The sequence below is a fragment of the Athene cunicularia genome (assembly GCF_003259725.1).
Source record: "Athene cunicularia isolate RWA chromosome 8 unlocalized genomic scaffold, athCun1 chr8_part1, whole genome shotgun sequence".
NCBI lineage: Eukaryota > Metazoa > Chordata > Aves > Strigiformes > Strigidae > Athene > Athene cunicularia.
The window spans coordinates 2275119-2301622 of NW_020799109.1; the positions used below are offsets into that span (position 1 = coordinate 2275119).

General features: G+C 41.6%; 1 protein-coding gene across 2 annotated transcripts in view; it reads left to right on the forward strand.

The window, feature by feature from the left end:
* The first annotated feature begins 8243 nt into the window (after positions 1-8243).
* The window catches only part of JAK1 (Janus kinase 1), a 30181-nt gene continuing 11920 nt past the window's right edge, over positions 8244-26504 (forward strand). The window contains exons 1-10 of one of the 2 annotated variants that reach the window (XM_026853588.1): positions 8244-8323; positions 9184-9382; positions 11571-11694; positions 17295-17448; positions 19350-19513; positions 20088-20430; positions 21857-22030; positions 22787-22944; positions 23649-23772; positions 25277-25466. In XM_026853588.1, coding sequence (XP_026709389.1) covers positions 8318-8323; positions 9184-9382; positions 11571-11694; positions 17295-17448; positions 19350-19513; positions 20088-20430; positions 21857-22030; positions 22787-22944; positions 23649-23772; positions 25277-25466 — 1636 coding nt within the window. In that variant the 5' untranslated portion in view covers positions 8244-8317. The remainder of the gene's footprint in view (positions 8324-9183; positions 9383-11570; positions 11695-17294; positions 17449-19349; positions 19514-20087; positions 20431-21856; positions 22031-22786; positions 22945-23648; positions 23773-25276; positions 25467-26504) is intronic. The other variant, XM_026853589.1, reaches the window with a different exon arrangement.

Below are 26504 nucleotides of genomic sequence, written 5' to 3' on the forward strand. Positions count from 1 at the left end.
GGGTGCTCTCATCGTAAATCTAAGCTTGCTTTTCCTTAAAAGCAAGTAAAACGTAGGATTCCCTTGTTGAGGAGCACCAGTGAGGAGCTCGTGGTGGTGGTCATTGTACCTGAAGGGGTGTATCACCTCGGTGTTATGCTGAGGGCGATGTAGTGGTTTTGCAACACGGGAGTGCAAACAGTCCCCTCCCAGGTAGACCCCTGGTCTAAGTAATTGCCAGCAGAACAGTGCTGAGCGTGGAACGGTGTGGTGCCAGCATGGCACGTGTAGGACCCGGGGTCGTTTTTCTCATGCACAGGCTACTGAGCAAATGAAATCAGTTTGGTGAATAAGGTGTAGATGGGATGGACTGTGGCTTATAAAAGTTGTGAGAAGAACTTGGAGGAGAGCCTGTAGATGCATAGCGAGTCCTCCAGTCATCGGGCTTCTTCAAACGTTTCAGCTTGGTGACATCTCTGAGACTTTAAGACTCAGGAGAGCTGGACAAAGTGACTTCTCTTGCTCCAGTCTGGTTAAAGAGGGGAGTTGTTCTGCAGTTACAGACCTTCACCTGGAAGATGTAGATGATGAAAGTGCTTTATCTCCCTCCTGGTCGCTTTTCCCGCTTAGGAAAACTGCTGGTTGTTCCTAAATATTCAGGGAGCAAAGGGACCTTGAATTACGAGGTGGATTTGTGGAGGAGGAAGGTAGGTGTTGAAGCTTTGTAGAAGTCCCGTCACATTGTTGAGACAGTGAATCCCTCTTGTGCTCCTAAACCCCAGCACCATCCTGGCCAGATGGCTGCTCTTGCCACGTACACGCACAGCACGGTGAGTTGTGTGATGGCATTAGCCTGCTGTGGCAGAAAATATCATGTGTGTTGTAGTGATTTGTCTTCCATTCTACATTCGTTTCCACTCCTGCTTTTCTGACGGATCTGTGCAACAATTACAGAATGTTTTCCTCTCTTGGAAAAGGTAAAGCCATTCCCTGGGCTTCAGCACCTCCTTGTACACCAAAGTGCTGTGCTGAGTTTTGGCTTGGGTGTACAGTCAAAGACTCTTGAGTTGAAAGAGTTACCGTGCAGTGGTGGAGCTGATGTACGTGACCCTGTGTTCCCTCTCTGTCTGCCCCAGTTGTGAGACACGTTGTGTTAGCTGTCACTGAAGTTTTAGTTTTTAGCTGAGGCACGAAGAGCACATGTGTAGGCTTGACACGTCCAGTTCTAGTGACCTGAGAAGGATCGCTTGCCAGGTGAGCCCAGAAGGAACAAGCTTTGCACACCCTTAACACTTTCTCTTCCAAGAAAACATAGATTTGGAGGTCTTTGCCACACTGACTGATTTTTCTGAAAGTTTTTCCACACATCCGAACTGAAGGAAACCCCTTAAATCAGCGCAGTGCCATCAGGAAGAGGCCGCTTTTCCTGAAGATCTGCTTCATTGCTGGGAAGATGACGTGGCTTTTTGCCAGCAGACTTCCATCACATCTGAAAGGTGCAAACTGCTGGCTGCGTGCTAGCACAGGCACAGAGAGGGGTGAGCGGTGTGTAGGAGAAAATAAAGGAAGGAAAAGGATCATTAATTCTGTGTCCCAGGCAGAAATAAAAACAGATAGTTCGTGTAAGTCTCTTTAAGCCTGGAATCCCCCTTCAGTCCTGTTAGCATCAATCTTAGTAATAAAGTTCTTTTTAGATATTTGGTTTGTGGGGGAAAAAAAAAGGTGGACTAACTTTCCTTAAGTTTGTGTGTAATAGGTTTTGGAGTATTGGCTACATGGTAATTATATAAAAATCCTGTTGTTTGGTAGGTTTCCATGATGGCTTGAAGCTTGATACAAGAATGTATTTGCCTCCAAGGAAATTTATACAACTTTAGCTGAAAAGGGGTTAGTGTTAACTATATAATGATATAGTGTAATAGCTTGTAAGCTTCTCAAGAATTGTGTCATTTAAAGATGTTATTATACCAGAAACAGTGAATGAGATTAAGTACACATTTACAGTTTGGAAGCAAGCTGTAAAAATTGTTGATTACAATTCCTCTCATAGAAGCCCAATCCGTATCCAAAGGAACATCAGGCTGGAAAGATCGAGTAATACAGAGGAAAATGTGACTCCGTGTTTGTGTGCGTGCTCACGCAACTGCAACAGCCGTTGCAGATGGGACAATAGAGGTGGTAAATTAACGTGCAGCTTTCTGAGCAAGCCGAAAAACTTCTTCCCACGTAGGTGACATGTCATGAAATTCAGAGAAGTAGCTGAAATTGCATTGGAAAAGCACAGGAAACGAGCACGGTTTACAGTCTTCTCATAGTGCGACAGTGAATCGAGTGGGTTTGTGTTGGGTCTGGTCTGAAGCAGTCAGTAAGTGAACGCGACAGGAGTCTGCTTCCTCTGCTTTTTGGAGTTAGATTGCTAAAAATGGAAATATCTAACATCTGTTAATATAAGCGTGCGAATAATGAAGGCTGACATACCCAATCGTACGCACCTTGTTTTTCAGTTCTTCAGAACTTTACTGCACGTTACCTATTTTTGCTGAAAATTTCCATTTTATGCGCTTTCAGCCTGATTTTTTTTTTTTTAAAACAAAGTTTTACAACATAGATCAGTCATATCACAGAATGAATACTATAGAAAAACCCAAGGGGAATTAGTAAGTCTGGTTTGGGGCCAGAGGTAAACAGCATGTGGTGAGATCACTCTTGAGTAACAGCATAAAAGAAAATAAATACTGAATTGCACGTTCAGTGAAAGAGTTCTGTGGAAAAAAATAGCATGTCATCAAATACATTAAGGGTGAAATATTGCATGTGCATAGAAATGACCCATATATCGTTAAAAAGGCAACCTCGTTCTGCCCCGTAGGAGCTGGCTTCTTGAATTCCCAGAAATAAGACTTTAAAAGCTTTTTTTTTTTTTTTTCCTTCAGAATGACTGGAAAAAAATGTCCCCAGAAAAAAAGCACTGATCATATTTATTATAGTTAAATTATTTGTTCTTAGCAAATGGGAGTGTTGAGAGCCGAGTTAGCACAGTGAGCAGATCCCCAGGTCAGAAGACGACACGGGCTCTGCAGGCAGCAGGGAGGAAAGCCCTCAACCTCTTGCTCTCCTCAGACTTGGGCAGGAGTTTGAGACTTGAAGGAGCTCTCTATACAGTCATGTTCTACTTCAGTGAAATTATTTTTCCCTTTTTCTTTCCAGAGAGCTTTAGTCAATCGAGGCTGGTTCCACGTTTGTCTGCTGCAGTGGTGGCTGTGCCTTCCCAGGGCTGCTGTAGGAGGTCAGCGATGCGATGGCCCCTCCAGAGATGTAGGCTTTTAATGTGCTGCTTCATCACTGTCTGCTATCGTATCATTGCTGTCATTTTCTCTTGTTAAAATCGATGAAGTTGAGTGCCTGGTTTTATTTTACATGAGTCTCTAATAGGTTATGCTGGATTAGATGCATGGCCTGTGCTGTACGGGCTGTGACAAGTTTCTTTACTAGCGTGTTGAAAAAATAATAATAATAGAGAACTTTTGGGCTGACATAAACTATGAATATGACAAAAATGTCCTGCTCCACATGCGTAAGGAAAGCCTGTCTAATACTTTTTTAGCATAAGCAATCACAAACATCCCCTGGCTCTGCCCCTGTCATGAAACCAGAAACTAAATTGTCTGAGAGGGGGGAAAAAAAGAGGAAGAGCTTGCAAATGGTGCTTCAAACCAAGTTCTGGTTTGGTCAGATTTGCTCTGGGATTTTCCTCTCCTCACATTTTAGGGACTTTTGCCCCCAAAACAAGCTTTCCATCTTTGCATTTTGCTTCCATGATCTTTGTCTGTGGTGGAAATGTGGATAGCACGGGGATGGTGGTGCAGCAGGGCTGGTGTGGGGGGGTCAGCAGTGCCGGCCGGCGTCTTGTTTTCATGTCAGAACCCTCCAAAGCAAGCAGCAAGCAAAACTTGCATTTTAAATCTGAGAGCAGGTCTCGGTGCACAGGTTTGCCTCAGGTGAAGCGTCGATGTGGACTTGGGGAGTTTCTTAAAGCCTGTGAGGGTTTCATGTCTTCCTTTTGCCCATTAAAATGTGTTGTGAATGGAAACCAAAGGGTGCTGGGTCCAGCCGGGACAGGCAGCAGCGTTCTGGCAGCGGAGGGCGTTTCTTCTGGCAGCACGGCTGCTCTGCTTGGATCTCCTCTGTGTCGCGGGGGATTGTGGCAGCTCTGCCGGGAGAAATTTAAGTGTGGCCCACTGGGAGCGAGAAAACTGAGTCAGGGTAAAAAAAACCACAAACCCCCTTGTCTCCATGAGGAGCCTAAGCTGTGTGGCATCTGCAGCCTTGTTTGAGCTCAGGCGAGATGTTTTCTTAAAAATGCCCAGTGGAGTTTGGAGACAGCATCTGTTGGTGTCTGACATCTTGGAGTATCTCCCAGCTGACAGCTTTATCCTCTCTTTCCTTACTCAAGGGAAGCTCTTTTTGTGTTTTGGGGGTATTTTTGTTGATGTGGGTGGGGGGACTCTTGGCAGGGCCAGGTGCAGACGTCCCAGCTTCACAGGAGGCTTCGGAGCCAGGCTGGCTTTCCTGGGCTTCTCCTTCCACAACTGTGGATTAACTTCTTCTTTCTGGTTCAAGGAAGGTTTGCAAATAATTTTTGAAGTATTTAATTTATGCCTCCACCTTTTCTGTCCTTGATTTTTGAGTCATACAAAAGTTTAAAGGGGTTATTTAACCGTGTTGTACATGTGAGTTTTTTCCGTAGAAATGCGGTGACAATTGGGCTTGAAAATTCTTTTTTTACTGAAGAGATCTTGGCTGTGTCAAGTCATAGACAGGAACTTGAGTTTTTACCAAATATTATTCTTTTCCAGATATTTCATTAAGTCTTAATAGTTTAGTAGCCACACCAAAACCAAACTGATTTTGAACAACCCACCTTTAGAATTCTCTCTCCCTATTTTTGAACTTTTCAGCTTTCTGATACCAGAATTTTGTGAGGGCTTCATCTGTGCATGAGAAAAAAATACTTTCTCTGGGCCCAGATCTGTTTGTTGACCCTCGTCTAAAGAAATTCGGTGTGAGTTTTGGCAACTGTGGGTGCCTGGTTTTGATTTTGTGCACCCAAAATCCCTAATTTCGTGACTGTAACGGGAGCACAAAGGATGAATCGTTGTCCCCCTCTGCTGGTGGTGCACCGGGCTGGGGATTTGCTCACCCTGCCAACTAGCTGAGTTACTCTGCGGCTGAAATATAGACTTGTAAGAAGGTGGCAGGTATGTGTGTATACACTAGTCAGGATTTTAAATGACCAGAAAAGCCCTTTGCTCTGGGGAGCGTACAAAAGGCCTGTAGTGCAGGTGGAGTTAACAAGGAGTATCTCGAGAAGAGCTGTCCTACCTTTCCCTATCTGTTTTGCAGCATGCAACACAAAAGGCTCTTTCACCATGAGAAACAGAAATCAGGTGAAGAGAATATGTGCTTTGAAAAAAACAAATGCTGTCCTGTCAGTCAGACTCCCAGCAGAGCCTGAGCGCATCCCCGTCGTGCTCCCTCGTGTGCCCGGAGTAGTGCTGCTCGGAGAGGACGGGTTAAGTGCTGAGAAGTGCTGTGAGAATGAGCAGGGGAAAGTGGAGCTTCTCGTGCAGGAAGGGACCGGTGGAGCGTGGTGCAAGCCAAGCAAAATGCAGTCTGAGAAAGGATACAGCCGGTATCTGTAAGTTGATCAGGGAAACCTTCACGAGGGAGGGAGATAATCTGCAGACGATACACGAAACACGGTGGTCCGCTGAGGCTCTGAAACCTTTTAAGTGGGGAAGGTGAAAAATCCCCATCAGGTTTCTGAGCTGAAGCATGAGGGGTGTGTGATGTGATGCCTGAGATTGCCAGAGACGGAGCGTAACGGGCGTGGGGAGCTCGGGGTCATGCACACGGGACCGGGGTGAGCCTGGCACGGGGCACAGTCGCGGGTCTGGAGGAGCAACAGGCTGCCCTGACCTGTGTGTGCAGTGGTGTCACTGTCAGGCCTGGTGAGAGGTGCCGCTGCTGGGACAGAGCAGGAATTGGTCTTGTTCAGAGGAGACTTTGTGGGAGATTAAGATATATTTATAAAAAGGTGAATTCCTGACACTGAGTATGGGAATTATCTGTGAAACTCATTAGTATATAGTAAGTTAGAGATTGGATGTTGGTTTGTTTGGTTCATCCCCAGAAGCACATTGTAAATGAAGCAGCACTTAAGGTTCTTCCCTATTCTGTTTTCAGGGAATTTCTTCCCTATTCAGAATTGCTGCCACGATTAGAAACAACAGTACGAGCTATTAAGCAAAACCAAAGAATGCTGTGCTGAAAAGCAACAATTTTGATTTATGAATCTGCAAGGAGGCAATGGTTTTATATTTCCCTTCACATTTTAAAACGTCTGGACAATCTTTTTAATATTATGCCCACACAGACATTAAAATATATTGAGGTTCAGTTATAAGATGTGTCATTTAAAAGGGAGTGTTTTCAATTAGATTAAAGCTAATATCTTTAACATTTTGCATTTAAATTTTCTGGTGCTGTGCAGAAATAATTACTGGCTTGTCTGCGTGTTCCGGTAATTCATGCTCTCAATTATTTCTTCCCCATATTATTGCTGAGGGAATGTGTCTGGAAACTGAAAATTCGTATTAAAGTGGCACGGATGGAAGGAACATGCCATTTCATTGTAAATGCATGCGGTGCTGTTAAATGTTATTCTGTCTATGATAGTATCACGTTCGCTGGGTGCTTTCCAAGTGCCAGGGAAGCTTGTGCAGCAGTGTCAGACTTTCTCCAGACTAAACCTAAGGCTTATAAAACAATATTCGTTGGTCTGCTGCATCAGATTAAGGCCCGATGCTGCTGCAGCAAAAACAATACATGCTTAGTTCAAGTGTAATTTGGCAGAGACAGGGGAGAAGAGAAAAAGGGAGGGATGGAGAATACAAATGGAGGAATCTTTCAGCCTCAGATAGGTGATGTTTACCATTTAGTTTAGAAATATTTTGTCACATTTAGTTTACTCTTGCCCTTAGTGACTACCCCAGGAGACTCCAGTGGGATGGTTTCCCCTTGAGATCGTGGAGCTGTGGCTGGCAGGCAGTGGTGTGGGACCACTGCCAGAGCACGGGAGTCCCTCTGGAGATGCAGAACAGAGCCCTACATCTTTCTTTTCTTCAAGAAGTCCAGACTCCTTCTCCATCTACTTATTCCCATGCTGACGGGAGAGGAGCAGCCTGTCCACCCTTGGAAAGGAACATGCAGGCATGGCTTCCAAGCACGCCAGCTCTTTGGCTGATGCTCTGTGCTCTACCATCAGGGCTGGACTAGCTTGCCAAGTTAGATGCCAAGACTTCTTGTCAACACCCATTCTTCCCCTCTCTACTTCTTAAATATTCCTGTTGCGTCTTGTTGATTTTACAGCCCTGGCATCAGACAATACTTTAAATAGAGGCACTGTCACACCTACCATTAAAAAAGGATGGTATTGATACCTGCCAGGAATGCTTCAGGTGATAAGGGATAACTTCTAACTGTGGGTGGGAGTAGTTTTGCAAACCAGCCCCAGAATGCTGAGGTGGTTTGTGGTGTTAGGTAAGACTTAAAAATAAAAAAGTAGTAGGCTCTTGGAAGGTGCTCCTGCTGCTTGAAGGCACTGAAGTCATGGGCTGTGCTCTTTGTGAACAAGCTTCTGCTGAGAGAAATAACAGCCCTTGAGTGATATACTCCCTTGGGTAGTTTCCTTATTCTCTGCTGCCTATGCAAGGCTCTGTACTTTTCATAAAGCAAAGGAGAATAAAACAAAGTAAAAAAAACACCCTGGTAATCTGGAAGCAGAGGAAGCAACAGAGACTAGGGAAGAATTGGCATTAGCAATATGTAGTTAAAAATCTAAAGAATGAATGAAGTGACTTCAAAAGCCATGAAGGAGATAAAGAACACTCCATAGGTGTCACAGCTTGACAATGAGTATGACACCAAAAAGATGATTGATGTTCTGAAAATATGAAAAAAAAAACCTCAAGGAATAACCAAGGCTTTTCCCCTCTTCATCTCAGTTGGTGCACCCAAAAGAAATAGGTAGACTTACAGAGACTGCTGAATGCACGCTTTGAGGCTAGATCTAGATCTCAGTTATATTAATGGAACATTTCCCTTGGATTGCAAGTGGCATTTTATCAGTCTGACTATATATTTTGTGCTCAAACTGTACAAAGACATTCCTGACAATTTTAATTTATTTTTTTTTTTTTCAGCCAGAGTCAAGTTGCTCTTGGAAAGCATCAAGATAATCCGTTTCAGTTGCATAGAGGATCAGTCAGTCACATAAATGCAGGTGTGTTGGCATTTGAGGTTTGGTTTTGTTTGTTTTTCGGTGTGAGGATTAATTTCATAAACTACAGAATTGGTGGTTTGGGCTGTTATTAATTGAGCTAAAGCTTAGTAAAACACAGAACACAAGCCCCATAATAGCCAGAGTGTGTGTTCATCTATTTCCTTTCTGCTCTTTCTATTTAAACACTGGGTAAAAATGCAACATGGCATTTTTGTTTGAGTCGGAGCTGTCTCGTATGCATTCTTGGCAGTCTAAAAGCTATTGCATTAAACCTACTTAGTGCTACCCTTTCCTTCTGGAGAGAGAGAGAGAAGTAACAATAAAAAAAATAACTCTCCAATAAAGCTCATTTTACCATGACGCATTAAGTATCAGGAGTTTAAAAAACAAAGGGTGAGAGCAGGGAAAACGATCAGAAATATTTAGCTATTAAGGAGATTATAAAAAAAAAGCTCTTTTTTTTTCTAAAAAAAAAAAAAGGAAATTGTACTGTTTATATTACCCAGCTTCAAGTATTATTTTTCAGCCAGTTAGGTACCTAAGGATGTGAAAGTTATTCCTGCTTTAAAGTAAGAAGAGAAACCTTCTAGAGTAGCTGGGGAACCACCAGAACAGAAGGGAATTATTTGGAACAGTTACCAGAAACAGAATAATGACTGACATTTCTTTTATCGCTTTTCCCTTCATTTATGAAAAGTACTGATTTTGAATAATGAGATTCCCCATGTGAAGGCTTGGAGAAACGCTGTGCCTAGCCCATCATAGTATGCAGTAGGCTGATTAAGCAATGGATTTGTGTTCTGACAAATATTCAAACTCTACTTCACAGTTTCTTTAACTGTTTTTTTCTCCGCTTTCAGTATCTAAACGTAAAAGAAGATTGCAAAGCCATGGCTTTCTGTGCAAAAATGAGGAGCACAAAGAAGAGCGAAGTGAACCTGGAAGCTCAACATCAGGGTTTAGAAATACTTTTCTACCTGCAAGATAAAAATCCCATTTGTTACACGAGTGGCGAGTTTACCTCAGAGGACCTGTGCATTGAAGCTGCCCAGAGATGTTGTGAGTATATGGATTTTAGTTAAGTTTTCAGTGGCAAGGCCTGACAGTATTGAAAGTGATGCGTCCTTCCTTGCGAGTGAGTCAGTGTTTGTAGAAGAAATACACATTACGTAGTCTAGGGTGGAAGCTTTTGCCAAGGGTCTGTCTGGGCAGTTCTTAAACTGCCTGGGGTGGAGGAAATGGTGGGAGAGACTGTCTTCAGATTTGTATGAAGTGATGGTCTCCCATCCTCGTTTCTGACAGATACTGTTTTTTTTTAATTTGAGTGGGATGATTAGGGTTTTTTTTAAGAGGAGACACCATATACAAATAAGTTAACACAAAGCTGGTTTTACCTTGTATACTAGTTGCTAAGCCTCTCAGAATCTGTCCCGTGTTGTAAAACATTTTGCAGAGGGCTAATGAAAAAAAAAAAAACAACAACCAAAACCCAAAACTTATCTGCTACTTTTCTGTTTAGTTTTCTGTTACCTGACACTTCCTTGCAGAGGGTGATTCACCAGTTCAGATTACCTGAACTGTGCACAATTGTGGTAATGCATAAATGTATAATGAAGATTTCTTGCTTTGTCACTGTGGTCCTTGACTCATCACAATATTTGAACGTATATGTAATGCTACCGGAATGAGTGGATTTAATCTATGTCTGAGCCTCATGACCCAGCGTACTTATATATTTACAATGCTAAAATTCTTCCTGCCCTGATCCCTACTTTGTGTTCCCCAGGCTTCATGGGACGCTAAATATTATTCAGCGGATACAGGAGTGGTGAATCTGGCTGTATAAACAGGCAAACTGGGCATAAGATTTCCTGCAGCTTTAAAACGTTTTCTTTTCCCATGTCATCTTGATTCTTGCAACATTGAGTACCCTTCACTTCCTTTGTCTAATTGCTTCTCTTCCATTGGAAAGGCAGGAATGATGGGAATCCGAAGGACATGTCAAATAAGTGCATGTGTTATGTTTGAATAGTTTTAATGAAAATGAGGAGTACATAAACCCCACCTATTCATGTCAGCCTGTAAGAGCTTGAACTGCTGCTGTTCGTATGGGTGTGAACACACGTACTGCGTGACTGCTCGCTGTAATTTCTGGTGGAAGTTTAAAATCTTTGAAGAAATGACTTAAAGTGAGCTTTGCTTAAGGGAACTTCTTTCTGCCTTCTCTCACTTTCCACAAACTTCACAGCACATGGCAAAGTCTCACCCATTTCAGCAGACACATGATGCTGGTCTCGGCTGTAAATCACAGCTTGGATGTTAAACCAGTGGTGTCATCTGTGCCTTGCTCATTGACCTGCAGCAGGCACTGACTGCCCAGCCCCACCTTCTGTGAACTTTGCGATCAGATTTTATTTCCTAGGCTTCTCTTCTTCCTTTCTGCTCTCTCTCCCCAGTTTACCATAGAAATGGTTTCACTGAATTCTGCAGGACCCCAACAAAGTGCTCTGCAGTTGGCCCCATTTCAGAAAGACACTTAAGCTCATGCTACAGTGCTCACTGCTGGCCTGACCAGGGCTTTTGCAAAAAGGTACTGCCTCCTATTGAGCAGGAGGCTGAAGCAAGGAATTCAAACAACAGTAGGCCTGTAAATACATCGTAGCCTGTTTTGCTCTGGGATGATGCAAAAGCAAAGGTTAAAGCAGGTCAGCCTAGACATACAGGTCAAAGTCTGTTCTTTGTTGGCAAACCCTCTGTTGAATTAGCAAAGAATGGAAAAACGACACATTATGCTTTCTGCTTGTTTGCTAATGAGAAGGGGATTTTCATTGTTTCACTAAAACCTTCTCTTTCAACTATGGGAGTTACATTTATTAACAAAATAAAACTGACAGCCACGTTGTGGTATTGCTGAGTGGTTTTGTTAAAACACCCATTTTCTGTGATCTAGAAAAAGTGAAGATTTTAAAGTAATTTCCTCTTAAGTTAGATCTTTCTCGAAATCAAAATAATGTTAGAAATAGCTGAAATGATACACTCTTTCACACATGATAAAACAACGGAGTGAACCAATGTGCCATTGCAGTTCCACGTTAACCATAACTTCCTAATCTTTGCTTTAAATTTCAGTCTCTTTTTACGGTCTATTTTGCAAGGTCAGGTATTTGCTTTTTGTATTTATATTTTTGGGGCGTGCGTATGTATTGGAGCCTTGTGTTTCACATGTTTGTTTGCTTTCCTCTGACAGCTATATCTCCTCTGTGCCATAACCTCTTTGCTCTGTATGATGAAAACAAAAAGCTCTGGTATGCACCAAACCAGGTCTTTAAGATAGATGAAAAAACATCACACCGGCTCCATTACCGAATGAGGTAAGTGCAAAATCTCAAAAATGGTTCTTTAACCTTATGTAGATGCTCTGACTCGTACTGCTGAACTCACTGAAGAAGCAGGAAAGCAAAACCAAAATAAGCATCTTGCTTTTCAAAGCAGAGATAAGAGATTAACAGTAAAAAGCTTAAAATGTCTCCTGATTTTTTTGCCTTTGCTATATAACCTTGACAAAAGCCCCAGAAGTTGAAAAAACACAAGAACCTCTATCCACAGAGCTGTAGGTGACTGAACGAGCTAAAAGCTCAATTGAAAAAAGTGGTTCAAAAATGTTTTATTATGTCAGTATTTTGCATGTTTCCATCTCTGTTTGAAGTGTTCAGTGAACTGTACTCCTGCTGAAGTCAATGGGAGTTTTACTATTATCTTGAAAGGAAAAAGCAACATGCTATTGCTTTTGAAATTCTCCTCTAGGTCTGCAGGGGAATCTGTGTGACCATGCTGTGGGTGGCATGCACTAGACTGGAGAAAGCATCAGAAAATAGAAAGCGTTTTTCCCCAGTGTCCATCCTGTACCATCAGGTTATACTTCAGGTGATGTTCTTCAAATACAGCACGTAACCTGTTGAGATTTGTGGGGCTGAATGGCTACACCAGCCCTCATCCCCTGGAAGGTGAAAGCAGTAATACTGACAGCTGTCGAGCACTCTCACATACTCTAGCTAAAGGAAGGATGTCCTCCTTTTAGGACTTGATAGAAATCTAATTCTGGACATTATCCTGCTTTATTTATTTGATTTTTATTCTGACTTGCATCAGTATGAGCTTTAAGTGTATAATATAGGAGATAAATATATGGAATAAGCTTTGCTTCCAGGTATAATTAGTCTAGAAACTTCACCCAGTCCACAGATTGTTTTTGTAGATTCTTCAAGGTACAACTGTAAGGAAAAAAGCTACATAATATTCCCTCTTTGCCTTGAAATGTAATACGTACACGGTCAGTTTGGGCTGTAGAGAAGAAAACTTGAAGCTGTATGGATTTTAACATCTTTTTCCTGATCATCTGTAGTTAGACAACATGACTAACACTTGTACATGCCAGTGAGAGGACTGGCATGTGTAAGCCCCAGGTTGTGCATCCAGTTTTTTAGGCTTGTTGGAGAATATCCACCACTTTGCTTATGGGGATACAAAGAGAGAGCTTTGAAAACGTGTTTTTTGAATTTGTGTGTTTCAGTTCTGATTACAGTTGTGCCAGACTGGAGTTGTTGTGGGGTAAACTGTTAGGAGAAAAAAAAAATACTGACAGTCAACAAAAAGGCTTTTCAAATAATTATAATACTGATACTTATTTTTAGAAGAGAAAGAGGATGCTCTAGTCTTTTTGGTTTTCTGTAACACAGTCTATTAGTGCTATTAATGACTTAACCTTGGCTAATCTCAGCCTTAAACAGCTGTGATTAAGTTTGGCAGATAAACGCCATACAGTAATGGAATTGAGTGACTCTAAAAGAAGCTCTGAGACTCTAATGGCCTCTTACAGAGCATTAAGTGCCCCTTCTTGCTTTAAGAGATCACTCAGATTAACCATATACTGGATAATAAAATTTCTTGGTGTAATGTGAATCGGGGGAGTTTTCCCCTGATACTGAAATTCTCTGATGTGGTGTGCTTTACTCAGGAAAAGAAGGTAGTATTTTAAAACTGTAGCTGTGGGAATTTAATCCTCTGATTAGAAATACGATACTGTTGTTAACTCAATTTTTTAAAAATAGTGTTCACTCTGGTGTTTACATGTTTCTGCTTTGAGTGAATGGTGAGAACTCTCTCCAGGTACTCTTCCATTCCTGTTGACATCTCGATCAGATTTTAGGTATATGGGCAGAATTACTCTATGCCAAACTTTATTTTCTGGGAATTTTCCCGTTCTACCATTTTATAGAATGAAGCTATGGAAAATGCCCTGCTTTCTGCATTGAAAAGTTCTGGTGGTTTATTTTTTTAAGCATTGGAATTGGGATTTGAAGTTTGGCAGGGACATCTCTTTTGTCAGATGTACTTCGTGCGTGAAAATGAGCAAACTGTGGGCCAATAGGACATATTTAGAATAATTTCGTATGCATTTAAGAAGAGTTTATATGCATTTAGGTGCTAATCTAAAGACTCCTGTCTCCCTGGAAATGCTGTTGTGTATTGGTGAAGTGGTATTTTACTTTCATTTCTAATCTATTGTGTGTCTTGGCTTGGACATCTGAACTGAGAGCAGGGCTGAACACTGAAAAATTACGAGCAATGCAGGATTACGAAACTGTTCTCTAAATGAATATTGTTTATTCTGTGCTCTGCAAGAGGCAGAATTCCTCTTGAAAAAGGAAAATGGTCTGAGCTTATTTAATAGTGCAGCGTGTTGGACTATATATCATCTAGAGACTAAATCATTTCTATGCGGACAACCTTATTTCTGAAATTCCATTGCATTGATAGGTTTAATTTAGTCATGTCCTATTAAAGTTATATATCTAAAATCGAAGGTATGTGACTGAGGCGTTCCAAATGCTTTTAGAAGTTTGGTTTTTCTCCCACTGCTGAAAGCTTTAGGTTTGGTTTGTGCCTGTGTTGACTTCCCGTCGTCCTCTCCCCATCAGATCTGTGCCAGCTTGGCAATATTTTAAAAGGAGTAGCTTTTGACTAGAAACTCTGTAACTAGCTCTATATTTATTTCACTTGTTTAAAAAAAGCCAACCAGTCTACAACATAAGAAACTACAGTATGTCGTAATATCCTGGAGTAATTAGCACACCAGCTGATGGAGGAGGAGTTTAACTCTTCCGTGGCTGGGCTGTGTTTAAGCCAGAGGTAGCGGCGGCGTTTCTCGGCATGGAGAAGGGACCCAACATCCGTTTCTGGAAACTCTGGAAAGAAGGACTATCAGAGCTGCTGCAGGTGAAAGACAACAGCAGGTCCCCCCTCTGGCATTTCTGCTTGGCCAGATTGAATGGGTGAAGTAAAAAAGTGGAGTTTCCCAGGGTGACCCTCTCGGGCTGACTCCCAACATCCACCCCTGCTGCTGGCTCTCTCCTGTGCCGCAGGTGCCGGCCCTGGGCCAGAGCACTCTAAGGGAGATGTAGGTCGGGCTCCTGAAACTCAGGAGCGTGCAATCTCCTTTCCAGCCTGTCTGCAGGACTTCTGGATTGGAAAAATTGTGCTCCCGTCTCCGTTTGTGAAAGTGTAATAGTAATAATCTGACTCCCTTTCACCACAAGCCCATCAGACTCTTCAAGGCAGAGACTCTCCTTTATTTATATGGTTCCTCAAACAATGGAGCTCTTAATTCTTATTGTAGCTTATAAGTGTTGTCTTAATCAGTGCAGTTTAACAAGGAAAGGAGCAGATTCTCCTCTCTGTTACAAACAATACACAATACCTTGCCCATAATTCTTTCCAGGAAATACGAAAAGAATCGGAGTTATTAATTATCACTCATCTTATAAAGGAGCATACGGAAACAAAGTCATTTCCTGCAGGCAGAAGGATTTGCTTTGCTCGGGTTTTTATGCATCGTCCAGAAGAGTTTTGCAGTATCTTACAGTACTTGTCAGGAGGTTTGGGCATAGTTGTGTGTTGGTGTTCCTACTCATGCTAGAGCTGTGTGCTTTTGGGGGACTTAAAAAGATTTTTCAAGAAGAAGGGATGAACAGAAACGCTGCACAGAAAGTCTCATCTCTTTAAGACTAATTTGATACATAATTCTTCACTTGAATGATCAAGTTATTGTACAGATAACGTGTGATTCAAACACGCGGTGCTGAACTAAAAATACTGATTTTATTGTGCTCAACCTCTGCAGAACTGGGGTTTAATCCATGAAGCTCCCATTCTGGTCAGAAACAAGTCACGAAGATACAGCACATATGTTAAAACACTTTTGCATGGGGGTTGTTCTACACCACAATGTTCCTAAGCATTTGTCAGTTGACTTACTGCCTTCCTGCTGCCTTCCTGTCTTCAGCAACGCGTCTCTTGCAATTTTTTTATTGCTTTTTATTTGAAATGAAACTGCTTGGGCAACATAGTGATTTTTTTTTTTAATTTCAACACATTTTTTTAAATTTCACCAGGGTTTTTTATTTCAACAGATTTTTTTTATTTCAACAGGGTTTTTTAAATTTATTTCAACAGATTTTTTTTATTTCAACAGATTTTTTTTTAATTTCAACAGATTTCTTATTTGTAATCTCAAAATGCGTTTATGGATTATAAGGTATTTTATCTATTCAGCTTTTTCTTTCAGTGTATTTCCAATTCAGGAGTTAGATAATACCCATCACACGCCTCAATATTTTCTACCTAAAACCTGTTTTTTTCCCCTCACTTTTTCTTTACCACTTCTTCTATGTGCAGTGTCTGTTAACGTTCACATTCATTTGTCTTTTTCCTGTGTAAAGCTGATCTCATTTTGGTCACAAACATTCTTTATGGTTTTGATCACATATTTAGGTAGACATTAAAAGTTTTGCTGTCGAGATATCACGGTAATGTGAAACTAATTATGCGATGCTCACAGTGGTCACTGTGTATCAGAAATGTCTGATTTCACACCATCCTCTGTATTAATGCATATATATATATATATATACACACACACACACACACACACAGAGTGCAGTAATTCTGCATTGTTTGCTCCTGCTAGTGCTGAATGCTCCTCTGGAATTAGATTGACATACTCTTACAGGAATCATTCCTATTTAGCAGTTGGGTAAATCTGCTCTGCTGTAACCATTTAATTGTAAGCAGTTCATGATCATGTGCAAGACATGAACCTTTGCAAAAGGCACATTGATTCAAACCGGATTTAACTAAACTTCGCTTGATTTAAATGTTACTAGAAGGCAGATAAACAAATTTCTGGAATGATTTAGGCAAAGATTTCTCAGAAGGTGCTAACAGAGGTCGAACTCGAAAATTTGATGAATTTTCAGTAGATGCCAACTCCTTTAGCAGGTTTTTAACTAAATATCTTTGTGTGCAGGTATGAGTAAAAAGCTTGTCTGTAATACACACGGAAGTTTGACTGTGTCCCCTTAAAACTGGGTGATTTGAATTGGTACCTTTTCCACTAGCTCCATCCAAAACCAAAGGGAAGCAAGAAATTCCAGGGAGTGAGGCATAGCAAAGTTCTTCCCTGTGCCTGTAGAGGAGGAGGTCTGATGTCTCGTTAACCCTTTAGATGAGCCGTTCGATCTCGGAATGCAAACACCAGCCGTTGGTTAATGCCCAGTAGAAGCATTACGCTCGCCTACGCTGCTCACGCGATGTCGGGGTGATGGAAACCTGCTTGTCACCAAAGTGGTGCCTTCTTGTTCAGTGGACTGTGCAGGGACGTGACAGGCAGTTAAGAGTGAGGGAGTGTTGCGTGGAAACGCTGTAGACCTTTGACTGATAGACCATTTTTCCCCAGTTCCTCAGGCCAGGCATGCAGTTTCAGCAGTGGACCACTTCAAGTTGCAACCTCAGGGCAGACGAGTGATGGATGCTGACTTGTAACTGTTTTTCTTTTACAAGTTTAAATTATCGATCTAATTAAGTGGAGGACTTCCCCAAAAGTTTTAAAAGTTTATTCTTCTTTTCTTGCAAGATACTACTTTACAAACTGGCATGGGACTAGTGAAAACGAGCCCTCAGTGTGGAGACATTCCCCAAGGAAGGCGAAGAACTCTTATGAGAAGAAGCTGGCACCAGAAGGAACCCCTATACTTGATGCAAACTCATTGGAATACATCTTTGCACAGGTAGGAGGTTGCTTGCAAGTATCTCTGCCCTTGTAGTCACTCAAAAACTACTTGATCCAGTAGAAACTGCTTTAAAGGCCTATCTTCAAACTTCTAAAGAACCATAGCTGTTAGTATTAGTGTTTTCTTCATACTTCTGCATGGTGGAGAGAAGGGAATTTGCTACGTGAAGAACAATCTGCCCATATGCAGCATATGTAGAGAAACTGCCTATCTCACAGTCCAAAAAGGGCTATATTTTTTTAGCATACTTTCTTTTAATAGTAAATATTTTTGGATCTAAATACTATCACCTTTTCTGTTGTGGAACGTTTGCACATAACATTAACATCTGTAGTCCTACAGCAGAGCAGTGGCGGTATTAAAACTGGCAGTATGGTGTCCTTTCCGTGGGTCTTTTTTACTGCGTGGTGTTAAAATATTGTCTGATAAAGCCACGCAGCCTGCTTACATGCCATTTTTCTGTCCTGTTGTGCCTCCCTCGTGTTGGCAGTACGTGCAGCATGCTGGACGTGGCAAGTACACAAGGGTCCTTATTGCGGAAGCTTGTGCTCTTGTACAAAAAAAGTTTGTATACACGCAGATGATTTTGCAAACCAGGAATTGTCTGGTTTCACCAAAGAAATGGGAAGATTGAGGTTGATGAAAGCTTGTGAAATGAGCAAATTAAATGGGCTGGAAAAAAACCCCACATGTTTACAGTTAATTCTAAGCATAATTACTGCAGGATTTTCAGACTTTGAAATATGGTTCTGTCCTTCAGAAAAAGAGATAGCACAAAGCTGCTCCAGTGAACCCTTGTTCTTTTGTTGTGAAACCACAAAAGAAAATACCATGTTAGTTACAGCTATGTGTGCATTTTAATGGTACCACTTGTGTTATCAAGTAATAAAAGAAGCAAATATTTGTTTCTGTGTTAAGAAAGTGACTTAGGTTTTGTTTTGTATGAACATTCTGTGTACATGTCTTCAACTCTGCAGAATCACTGAAAACGTGCTGCAAAACTCTTGTTTTGTCCTTTTTTTTTTTTTTCCTTTTTTGAGTGCTATTAAAAAGAATGAAAACACCTTTTAAATGGCAGAATGAGTAGGGACCCTAATGGATATTGTCAGACATTATTGCATTAAGCAGAATTTTACTTCTGGGTAATAAAACTTTCAAAAAAGGCCAGGAGGACCCCTAATGCTAGTATAAGGCAGCAGAAATGTCTTTGCTCTTTGGGAATGAAATGTTTTTCAGACTGTCCCAGAGCGAGGTGGCTACCACAGAGTTTGCAGTCTTGGGTCTGAGATGTGGGTTAGAGACCGTGCTTGAGGTTCATAGAGACACCAGGTGATGATGGGCAGAGATAAAGCAGAGACACAAAATATTTCTTGCGTACCAGAAAAAAAAATTTGTAAAAAATTGTGCTAGAAGGAGGCAGGGGTGATATGCTTTCTTTAGTTAATTACAAAAAAAGTGAAGTTTTGGTGGGCTAATACATAGAAGAAGGGGATGGGGGTTTGGGAGGTGTTCTCCCTGGGGCTCTACACCCGTTCTTGGTGAAAGCCGCAACGCTGAGGACTGCGTGTGGGGTGGATGTGCTGTGGCCATTCCACCTGTTCCACAAATCGAAAGACTTCTGTCAGGCATAAATGTTGGTGATTCTTCTTACATAGGCAGCGTTTGTGGGGTGAGTGCTTGCCTGCCCGTGTTTCTGTTTCACTGGTTGAAGAGAAGACTGCATCTATTGCACAGCTCTTCCCTTCTTCCCCTGCTGCCCTTCCTTGTCCTGGCTTTCAGTTTTGGGTGCCTCGCCTTGCTCAAGGAGAGCCTGTCATCTGGAGACGTATTTCTTGCTCGTAGATAAACTATGACAATTACCAAATCTGAGAGCTTTCTTTTTTTTGCTTCCTGTTAAGGGTCAGTATGACTTAGTGAAAGGCCTGGCACCAATCCGTGATCCTAAAAACGATCAAGAAGTTCATGAAATTGAAAATGAATGTCTGGGCATGGCGGTCCTTGCGATCTCTCACTATGCCATCAAGAAAAATGTGAAGCTTCCGGAGCTTCCCAAAGACATCAGGTAAGTAGGAATAACTTCTTTGTCACTCTTGGGTCTGCTGTGCTTCTCTTCCAGAAGAGATTTTCAGCATTTTACCTTCCAGAGTTTGTACAGGAGTTAGAAGCTCCAACGCTATTGTTGTTAAGTGGGTCTTCCTAATCTTGTCAATAGGGATATGTGTAACAAAACTTCAGTTTTTTTCTTACTTGAAGTATATCTGAAATCTCTGCAGCTAGTGCATCCAGCATACCAGTGAGCTGGGTACTGGTTGACTTGCTGTAAATTCAGGATTCTGGGTCGGTAGGTTCAGAAATAGGAGTGTTGTTAAGTGACAACCTGATGAGAAAAAACCTGTTAGAATCTATCTGTGTCATTGAGTGGAGCGGGCTGTATCCATCTGACTAAAAACCTTTTGGATAAGGTTGTTATTTGAATTTGGCTCTTAGTGCTCTAAATCACTCCTACAGCACCAACTGCATGGTGGTTTGCTGCATCTTCTTCTCTGCAGCTTTCAAAGCAAGGCAGTCACACATTTTAGAGAGTTACAAGTTGAGGAGACAGCAGTACTAACTCACAGCATTGTTTTTCCTTCTAGTTATAAACATTATATTCCTGAAACTTTGAACAAGACTATCAGACAGAGGAATTTCTTAACCAGGATTCGGATAAATAATGTTTTCAAGCATTTCCTTAAGGAGTTTAACAACAAAACCATTTGTGACAGTAGCGTGTCTCCACGTGATCTGAAAGTTAAATACTTATCGACGATGGAGACCTTGACTAAACATTATGGAGCAGAAATTTTTGAGACTTCATTTTTGCTGATTTCATCTGAGAATGAAGTAAATAGATTTAATTGTGGAGACAATGAGATCCTCCCACTATATGAAGTCATCGTAACAGGAAACAATGGAATTCAGTGGAGGCTCAAGCCAAATGTAAGTATCCCTTGATAAATGGGCATTGGAGGGTTGCTTTTGGGGGAGTAACTGTTAAAAAATGGTCATGGTCTTCGGATGCTGCAGATCAGCTCTTTACTGACAGGACTTCTTTCATGGGATTAGAGGACTGTACAGGTTGGAAGGGAGCTCAGGAGTCCAACCCCTCTGTCAGGGTTAGCTTGGAGATCAGACTGGGTTGTTCAGGGCTTTATCCATTCTGGTCTTGAAAACTTCCAAGGGTGGATGGTGCACAACCCCCGTGGGCAACCTGTTCACCAGGAAAACAAAAGACTGGACTGTATCTGCCAGACCAGACACACATCTTGAAAGATTAATGTCTGTGGAGACCCTTGTGGTTGGTGCTCTCTCTTGATACCGAAGTCTGTTAATGCTTTTTCTGTATATGGCACCCCAGGTGCTGTGTTTGCTCATGCTCGTAGACTTTTCATGAATAAATTAGAATATACTGACATTAAAGCTAAGCTTTCTCACATCAGTGATACTTTATATGCTGTTCCTTGTTTCAGTGCTGCTAACTGAAGTCACTTTGCTTAAGCTCTTCTGTACTTTGTGTACATAAATACTAAATATGCTCTAGGCTTGAAAGGGTTATGGCATCTTCTACAGCTTTTCTCCACATAACGTTGAACAGATAGACCTCTTTTTGCTTGCCTCAGCTCCCCACAGTGATGAGAACCCTGGTGATGACTGTCTTCTGTAGCATAGAAAGTATTGTGCTTCACTCCATTTAGATGTAACCTAACTATATCTCTGAGGGAGAATTTCTGTTTTAAATTATAATATTAATGGGGAGGAGGGAAGGGAAGAACTGATATTTGAGCAGAGAAGCTTGCAAGAAGTGCAGTCTGTTTCTTGTAAGGCTCCTGTTTCTGCTGATGTATAGATTATTCTATTTATTGCAATGCCTAAACCAAAGACTTTTGTCTCAGTGAAAACCTTTCTGTGACTAGCAGGAAGCTTGCTCAGCCTCAACATTTATCTTTTTAAAAATAAATAGTTAATTTTCAGTAATTTCTGACCTGTAAGATGGTCAGCTTCATAGTGGCCTGTATGCAGTATTTCATCTGCTGTCAGCTCTGAGAGAGTATTTCAGATACATCATTTAGACGTTTCAGTGGAACCCTTTCAGCCCTGTATTGCTACTGAAGGTTGTTTCTAGCATACTGAGAGGGAAGTTACCTAGCTAACGACTGGTTTCTTTTATCCCCGTGAAAACTCTTATGAACAGTCCTTGCCTGAACTATGTCCTTGCAGTACAGGCACACTGGACATGTAAATGAACCGCTCCTTTGCAGCAAAAAGCGTTCGAGAATAAGAACAGCTGGATTAATTGGGCATGAATTTTTGTTTTAATGTAGTTTTAGTTTTTATTGGTATGCTTTTATCTAAAATATATTTGCAGTCTGTACAGACAGAGAAAGAGAAGAAGAAAAAGACTGACGGCAAAAACAAAAAGGATGAAGACAAATACAAAATTCGAGACTTGTGGAACAATTTTTCCTATTTTCCTGAAATCACCCACATTGTCATCAAGGAGTCTACAGTTAGCATTAACAAGCAGGATAACAAAAGGATGGTAAGAACCAAACCTTGGAGAGGTTTCCCTGCCATGGGAACCTGTAGTGACATGGTGTTGTTGGGCAACAAGTGACAACCTCCTTGAGGAACGTTTTCTAATGAGACTCAAGTAACAGCTGGATATGCTCTCCTCAACACTGGACAGGTGCTAAAAATGCTGGTTAGAAGAGCAGCAGGTTGGTGAGCACAGTTATTTTTCTAGATTTGTTGCTGCATGCCAGCAGTGCCTGATATGCTTCTCAGCCCATGGCTTTCCTCTGTGCTGTTTTCCAAGCCGTGTCGAGAAAGAGGAGTCCAGCAAGGATGGCAGAGGGAGAGGAGACAAATGCAGAGAGATCCTGGGAGGGGGGGAGAGGAGAGTCAGTTTATAGACACCCGATTCTTCTTGCTGTGGGCTGCCAGCTGCTAGAATTTGGAAAGGAGCTGCCAGAGTGCCTTTGGCTTCAAATCCAACATGACAGCCCCAGTCCTGAATTTTTGGCGTTTCACAAAGGCTGGCACAAGAGTTTGCCTTAATTTTGTGTAGGATTAGAGCAGAATATGTCAGGCTGGAGAATGGAAGTTTCTAGCCAGTAATGAGTGGAGAGGATAGGGGATGGTCGGTGTTGGCTTCCTATATGTGTATGGTTTTCTGTCGTAGCTTTCTGGACAGTTTTTTAGCCACTTAATACAAAAATTGCTGGCTGTTAAAACATTCCTGAAATGTTTTAGTGGAACTGTAAGAATTCTTGACTAAAATATCTTTTTGTTTTAGGAATTAAAACTGTCCTCACATGATGAGGCCCTGTCGTTTGCATCGTTGATAGACGGGTACTTCAGACTTACAGCAGATGCCCACCATTACCTCTGCACGGATGTGGCTCCCCCACTGATTGAGCACAACATAAAAAATGGATGCCACGGACCCATTTGGTTAGTAAAATGTTAGATTTCTGTTTTTCCACTTGAATCGTTAGTCCTCTAATAATTGCTGCATGTTGAATCCATTGAGGGAACCTGATAGTTGGAAGGTTGTTGGTTAACAAAAGGTTGTAGAACAACCTAATGATTATATGGAACAAAAAAATCAGTGGTTCTCTCTACATCAGCTTACTCATCTAGAAAAGCAGTGTTTCCTCACTACTGGAGTGTTTTGAGGCTTACTTCACTAATAGCTCTAAAGATCATTGTCAGTTGGAACAGATGGGAATGTTTTAGTTAAAGTTGAACTCTGTCTACACTGGGAGTACTTGGGTGGAGACACAAAGCCTTTGTTTTTTTAAATAATTAAAACAATTATTTTCCCTTCTGCCCACCTTTGTAGCTTTTTTCCTTTTATATTTCAAGACAGAATATATAGAAAACTGAGAGCTTACATGCACGCTGTTAGATGGCAGAATTTCCCCATTAATTGTCCTAAGAGCTTAATAAAACTTCCTTCCCTTGCTCTTTTGCAGCTAAATGTGTCTGTAAAGCCCACAATTAAATCCTGTTTAATAATATAAATATTTCTAAGTTGCTGTTACTCATTTTTGTTCCAACTCCAGGATTACTCTCCTGTTTATTTACTAAATAATAGATTTTAGATGGGACTGCTCACTTGTTGGTTTTCCTCATTTGTACCTTGGCTCTTTCAGCACGGAATACGCCATCAACAAACTGCGGCAGGAAGGGAACGAAGCAGGAATGTATGTGTTGAGATGGAGCTGCACGAACTTTAACCACATTCTCATGACAGTGACTTGTTTTGAAGGCTCAGAGGTATGTCAGGTGTGGCATCCCCACAGTAATCTGATAATGAGCTAAAGACTAGCAGCTCCCTGTAATCCATGTTCTATTTATGTTCTTTAGGGCAGAGACTCTTATCTTTGATAGCTGATGCAGCAGAGGGTAGATACTTGTACTCATTAACTTCACTTTCCCGCACTCCTGTGCTATCTCTACAAATATGATTCATTACATCAGAACGTTTGCATTCTTAGCAATAAAACTGTGCGTGAACGTGATGGAAATTGTTTTTTAAGCTCGTATGGTGCGAGAATGACGTACAGAATTTGTCACTGCAACTTACCTACTGTTTCTTGAACGTGGATTTAATTATATGAATATTTCTGACTCACTGTAGAAGAATAGTGCCCAAGGAATAGTGCCTTTACCTGTAGAGCACCACAGAAGGCGACATATACACTGTGGTGGAACATATTTTATGAAAGATGAGTGATAAGTAAAAGCTGATGAAGTGGGGATAGGTGAGAGAACCAGTTAGAAGTAGAAAAGAAGGATGCAGCAACTGCAGAGGAGTTTGGGTTTTACTGGCTTCACTTGGAAGTCTGCAGCTGACTTGCTAGTTTTGGGAAGGTACTTGAAGTGTTCACATAAGAATAATAATAATAATGTGAAGGTGTATAAATAGTTTTGCTTCTCATAGAAAAAAGTGTTAGTAAAATCAATGCTGAGGTCAAGAAGGGACATTTGAAACAAACAACAAAACGACGAAAAAACCCTCTTAGAAATAATAAACATTGATAGATGGTTCATCTTCTGTAGACGTTTTGCAAAAAAACTGTACGATAACACTGTTCTAACAGACAGGGCAGCTGAGGCATTGAAACAAGAAATCAATTTTGTCTTGGAAATCATTCAACCTGCTTGTGAGGCTTAGAGAGGACGGAGAGGTGATGGGAAGCTGTGCTCTGTAGAGGTGAGGAAGCAGGCGTAGAGGGTAGGACTTGAAAAGGCTTGAGATAGATGAGTACAAAAGTTCAGGCCTATCTTCCTCAGCACATTTAAATGAAACTGGACAGTTTGAACAACAGCTTGAAATCTTGTTTCATTTGTTGAACCATCTGGGTTGTGAAAGGGAGTTTTGCTATTTTTAAGCCGAGATTTTGAAACCGTGATCCAGATTCTGCAGTTCTTGACCAAGTGAAGAGGAAATTCTTTCTGAAGAGTCAGGGCTTCTGCATACTCTCAGGCTCTGCAAAACACAGAAGCTGGAGTTGGACTTGTTAGACGACTGCATCGTTATGTTGCTCTTCTTCCACTCTGTTACGATGAGCCTTCCTGGGACCAAAGGTTATAGGAATTTTAGGGCCTTTTTCTCCTTCCCTGGAGTTTGATTAGAGGACCCTAGCTTAGGACTGAGTGATTAACTGGTCCTACATGTCATTTCAGAGGCTTTTGGGGAGCTTTTATGGCTTCAGAACATTCTGTCATTTAATGATTATAGTTTGCTTTCTTTTTCTCCCCTCTCCCCCCCTAATAGCAGATGATAAATAACTCAATCCAGTACAAGAACTTCCAGATTGAGGTGAAGAAAGGTGGATACTTCCTACATGGTTCAAACAAGTCTTTCTCATCCTTAAAAGAGCTGATGGATCACCTGAAAGGACAAATACTTCGGACAGACAACATAAGCTTTACACTGAAGAGGTGCTGCCAACCAAAACCAAGAGGTAGTCTGTCCTTTAAGAGAGGCAACAAACTTTGTTGTTGGAAGGAAACAGACTCTAGAAATAGGAGGCGTTCCTAGTGTCTTTGGTTTGTTCTGTATTCTTGTGTGAAGCTCTTTTACCACTTAAAAAATTATATATAAAGTTTCTTTCCTCTCTGTGGAGAAGGAGTCTTGCCAAAAAGCAAAAGCAAGCACTGTGAACATGGTTTAGGGGTTTCCTTTCAGTGTTACAAGCTCAGCACAGGATGCTCAGGGGCCGGCGCTTCTCATGAGCCTTGTTTGTGTGAACTTTTCAAACGACACTGAGAAAAGTTCTGGTTTCCCTCTTTGCACCTAAACAGCTGGCCCTGCAGTATCGACAGCAGAGGTGGAACTCTAGATTTGTTTAAAAAGAAAATGTCACAGCTGACTCACAGTCCTGGTGCTGAGATGCTGCGGTGAAGCAGGGACCGTAAAAGGTTCTTCCTTTACTCCGCCGAGTCACGTATGCCAGGCAGTGCCACCACCCTCCCCTGGCCAAGCAGGGTTGCAGCCTGCAGGGCTTGTCTGGCAGCCTTTGCTTTGAAGCTTGTTTGCTCTCGCTCCGAGCTGTGGTTTAATAATCGTGGTGAAGCAGCAGGGAAGGGTTGGTCTCTGCCCCTGTTCGCAAGCGGAGCAGCTTTGCGTTCAGTAAATCCATCTGCGGGGTCGGGTTTTGGAGGGCTGGGACAATGGTGCATTTGTCAAACTGGTAATGCCAACACTTAGTGAAATTGTTTGCTATAAACTACCAAGTGTCTTGCAGCTGAATTTTGTATGAAAGAGGAAGCACAGTGGCGTGATTGTGTCGATCAGATAATGGTTTCCTGTTAGAATTAGGGGAATAACTGAGCTACATTAATTACCTGCTTGTGCTGATGGTTTCAGAGGAGAGTACTCTGTAGATAGACGCGGAGCTTATCAGCACTTTGAAGAACATTGGTAATTGTCCGGAGCAGGGAGAGATTATACATTCTGACATTTTGATTACATTTTGACAGCTGTATTTGGAGTAAAATAA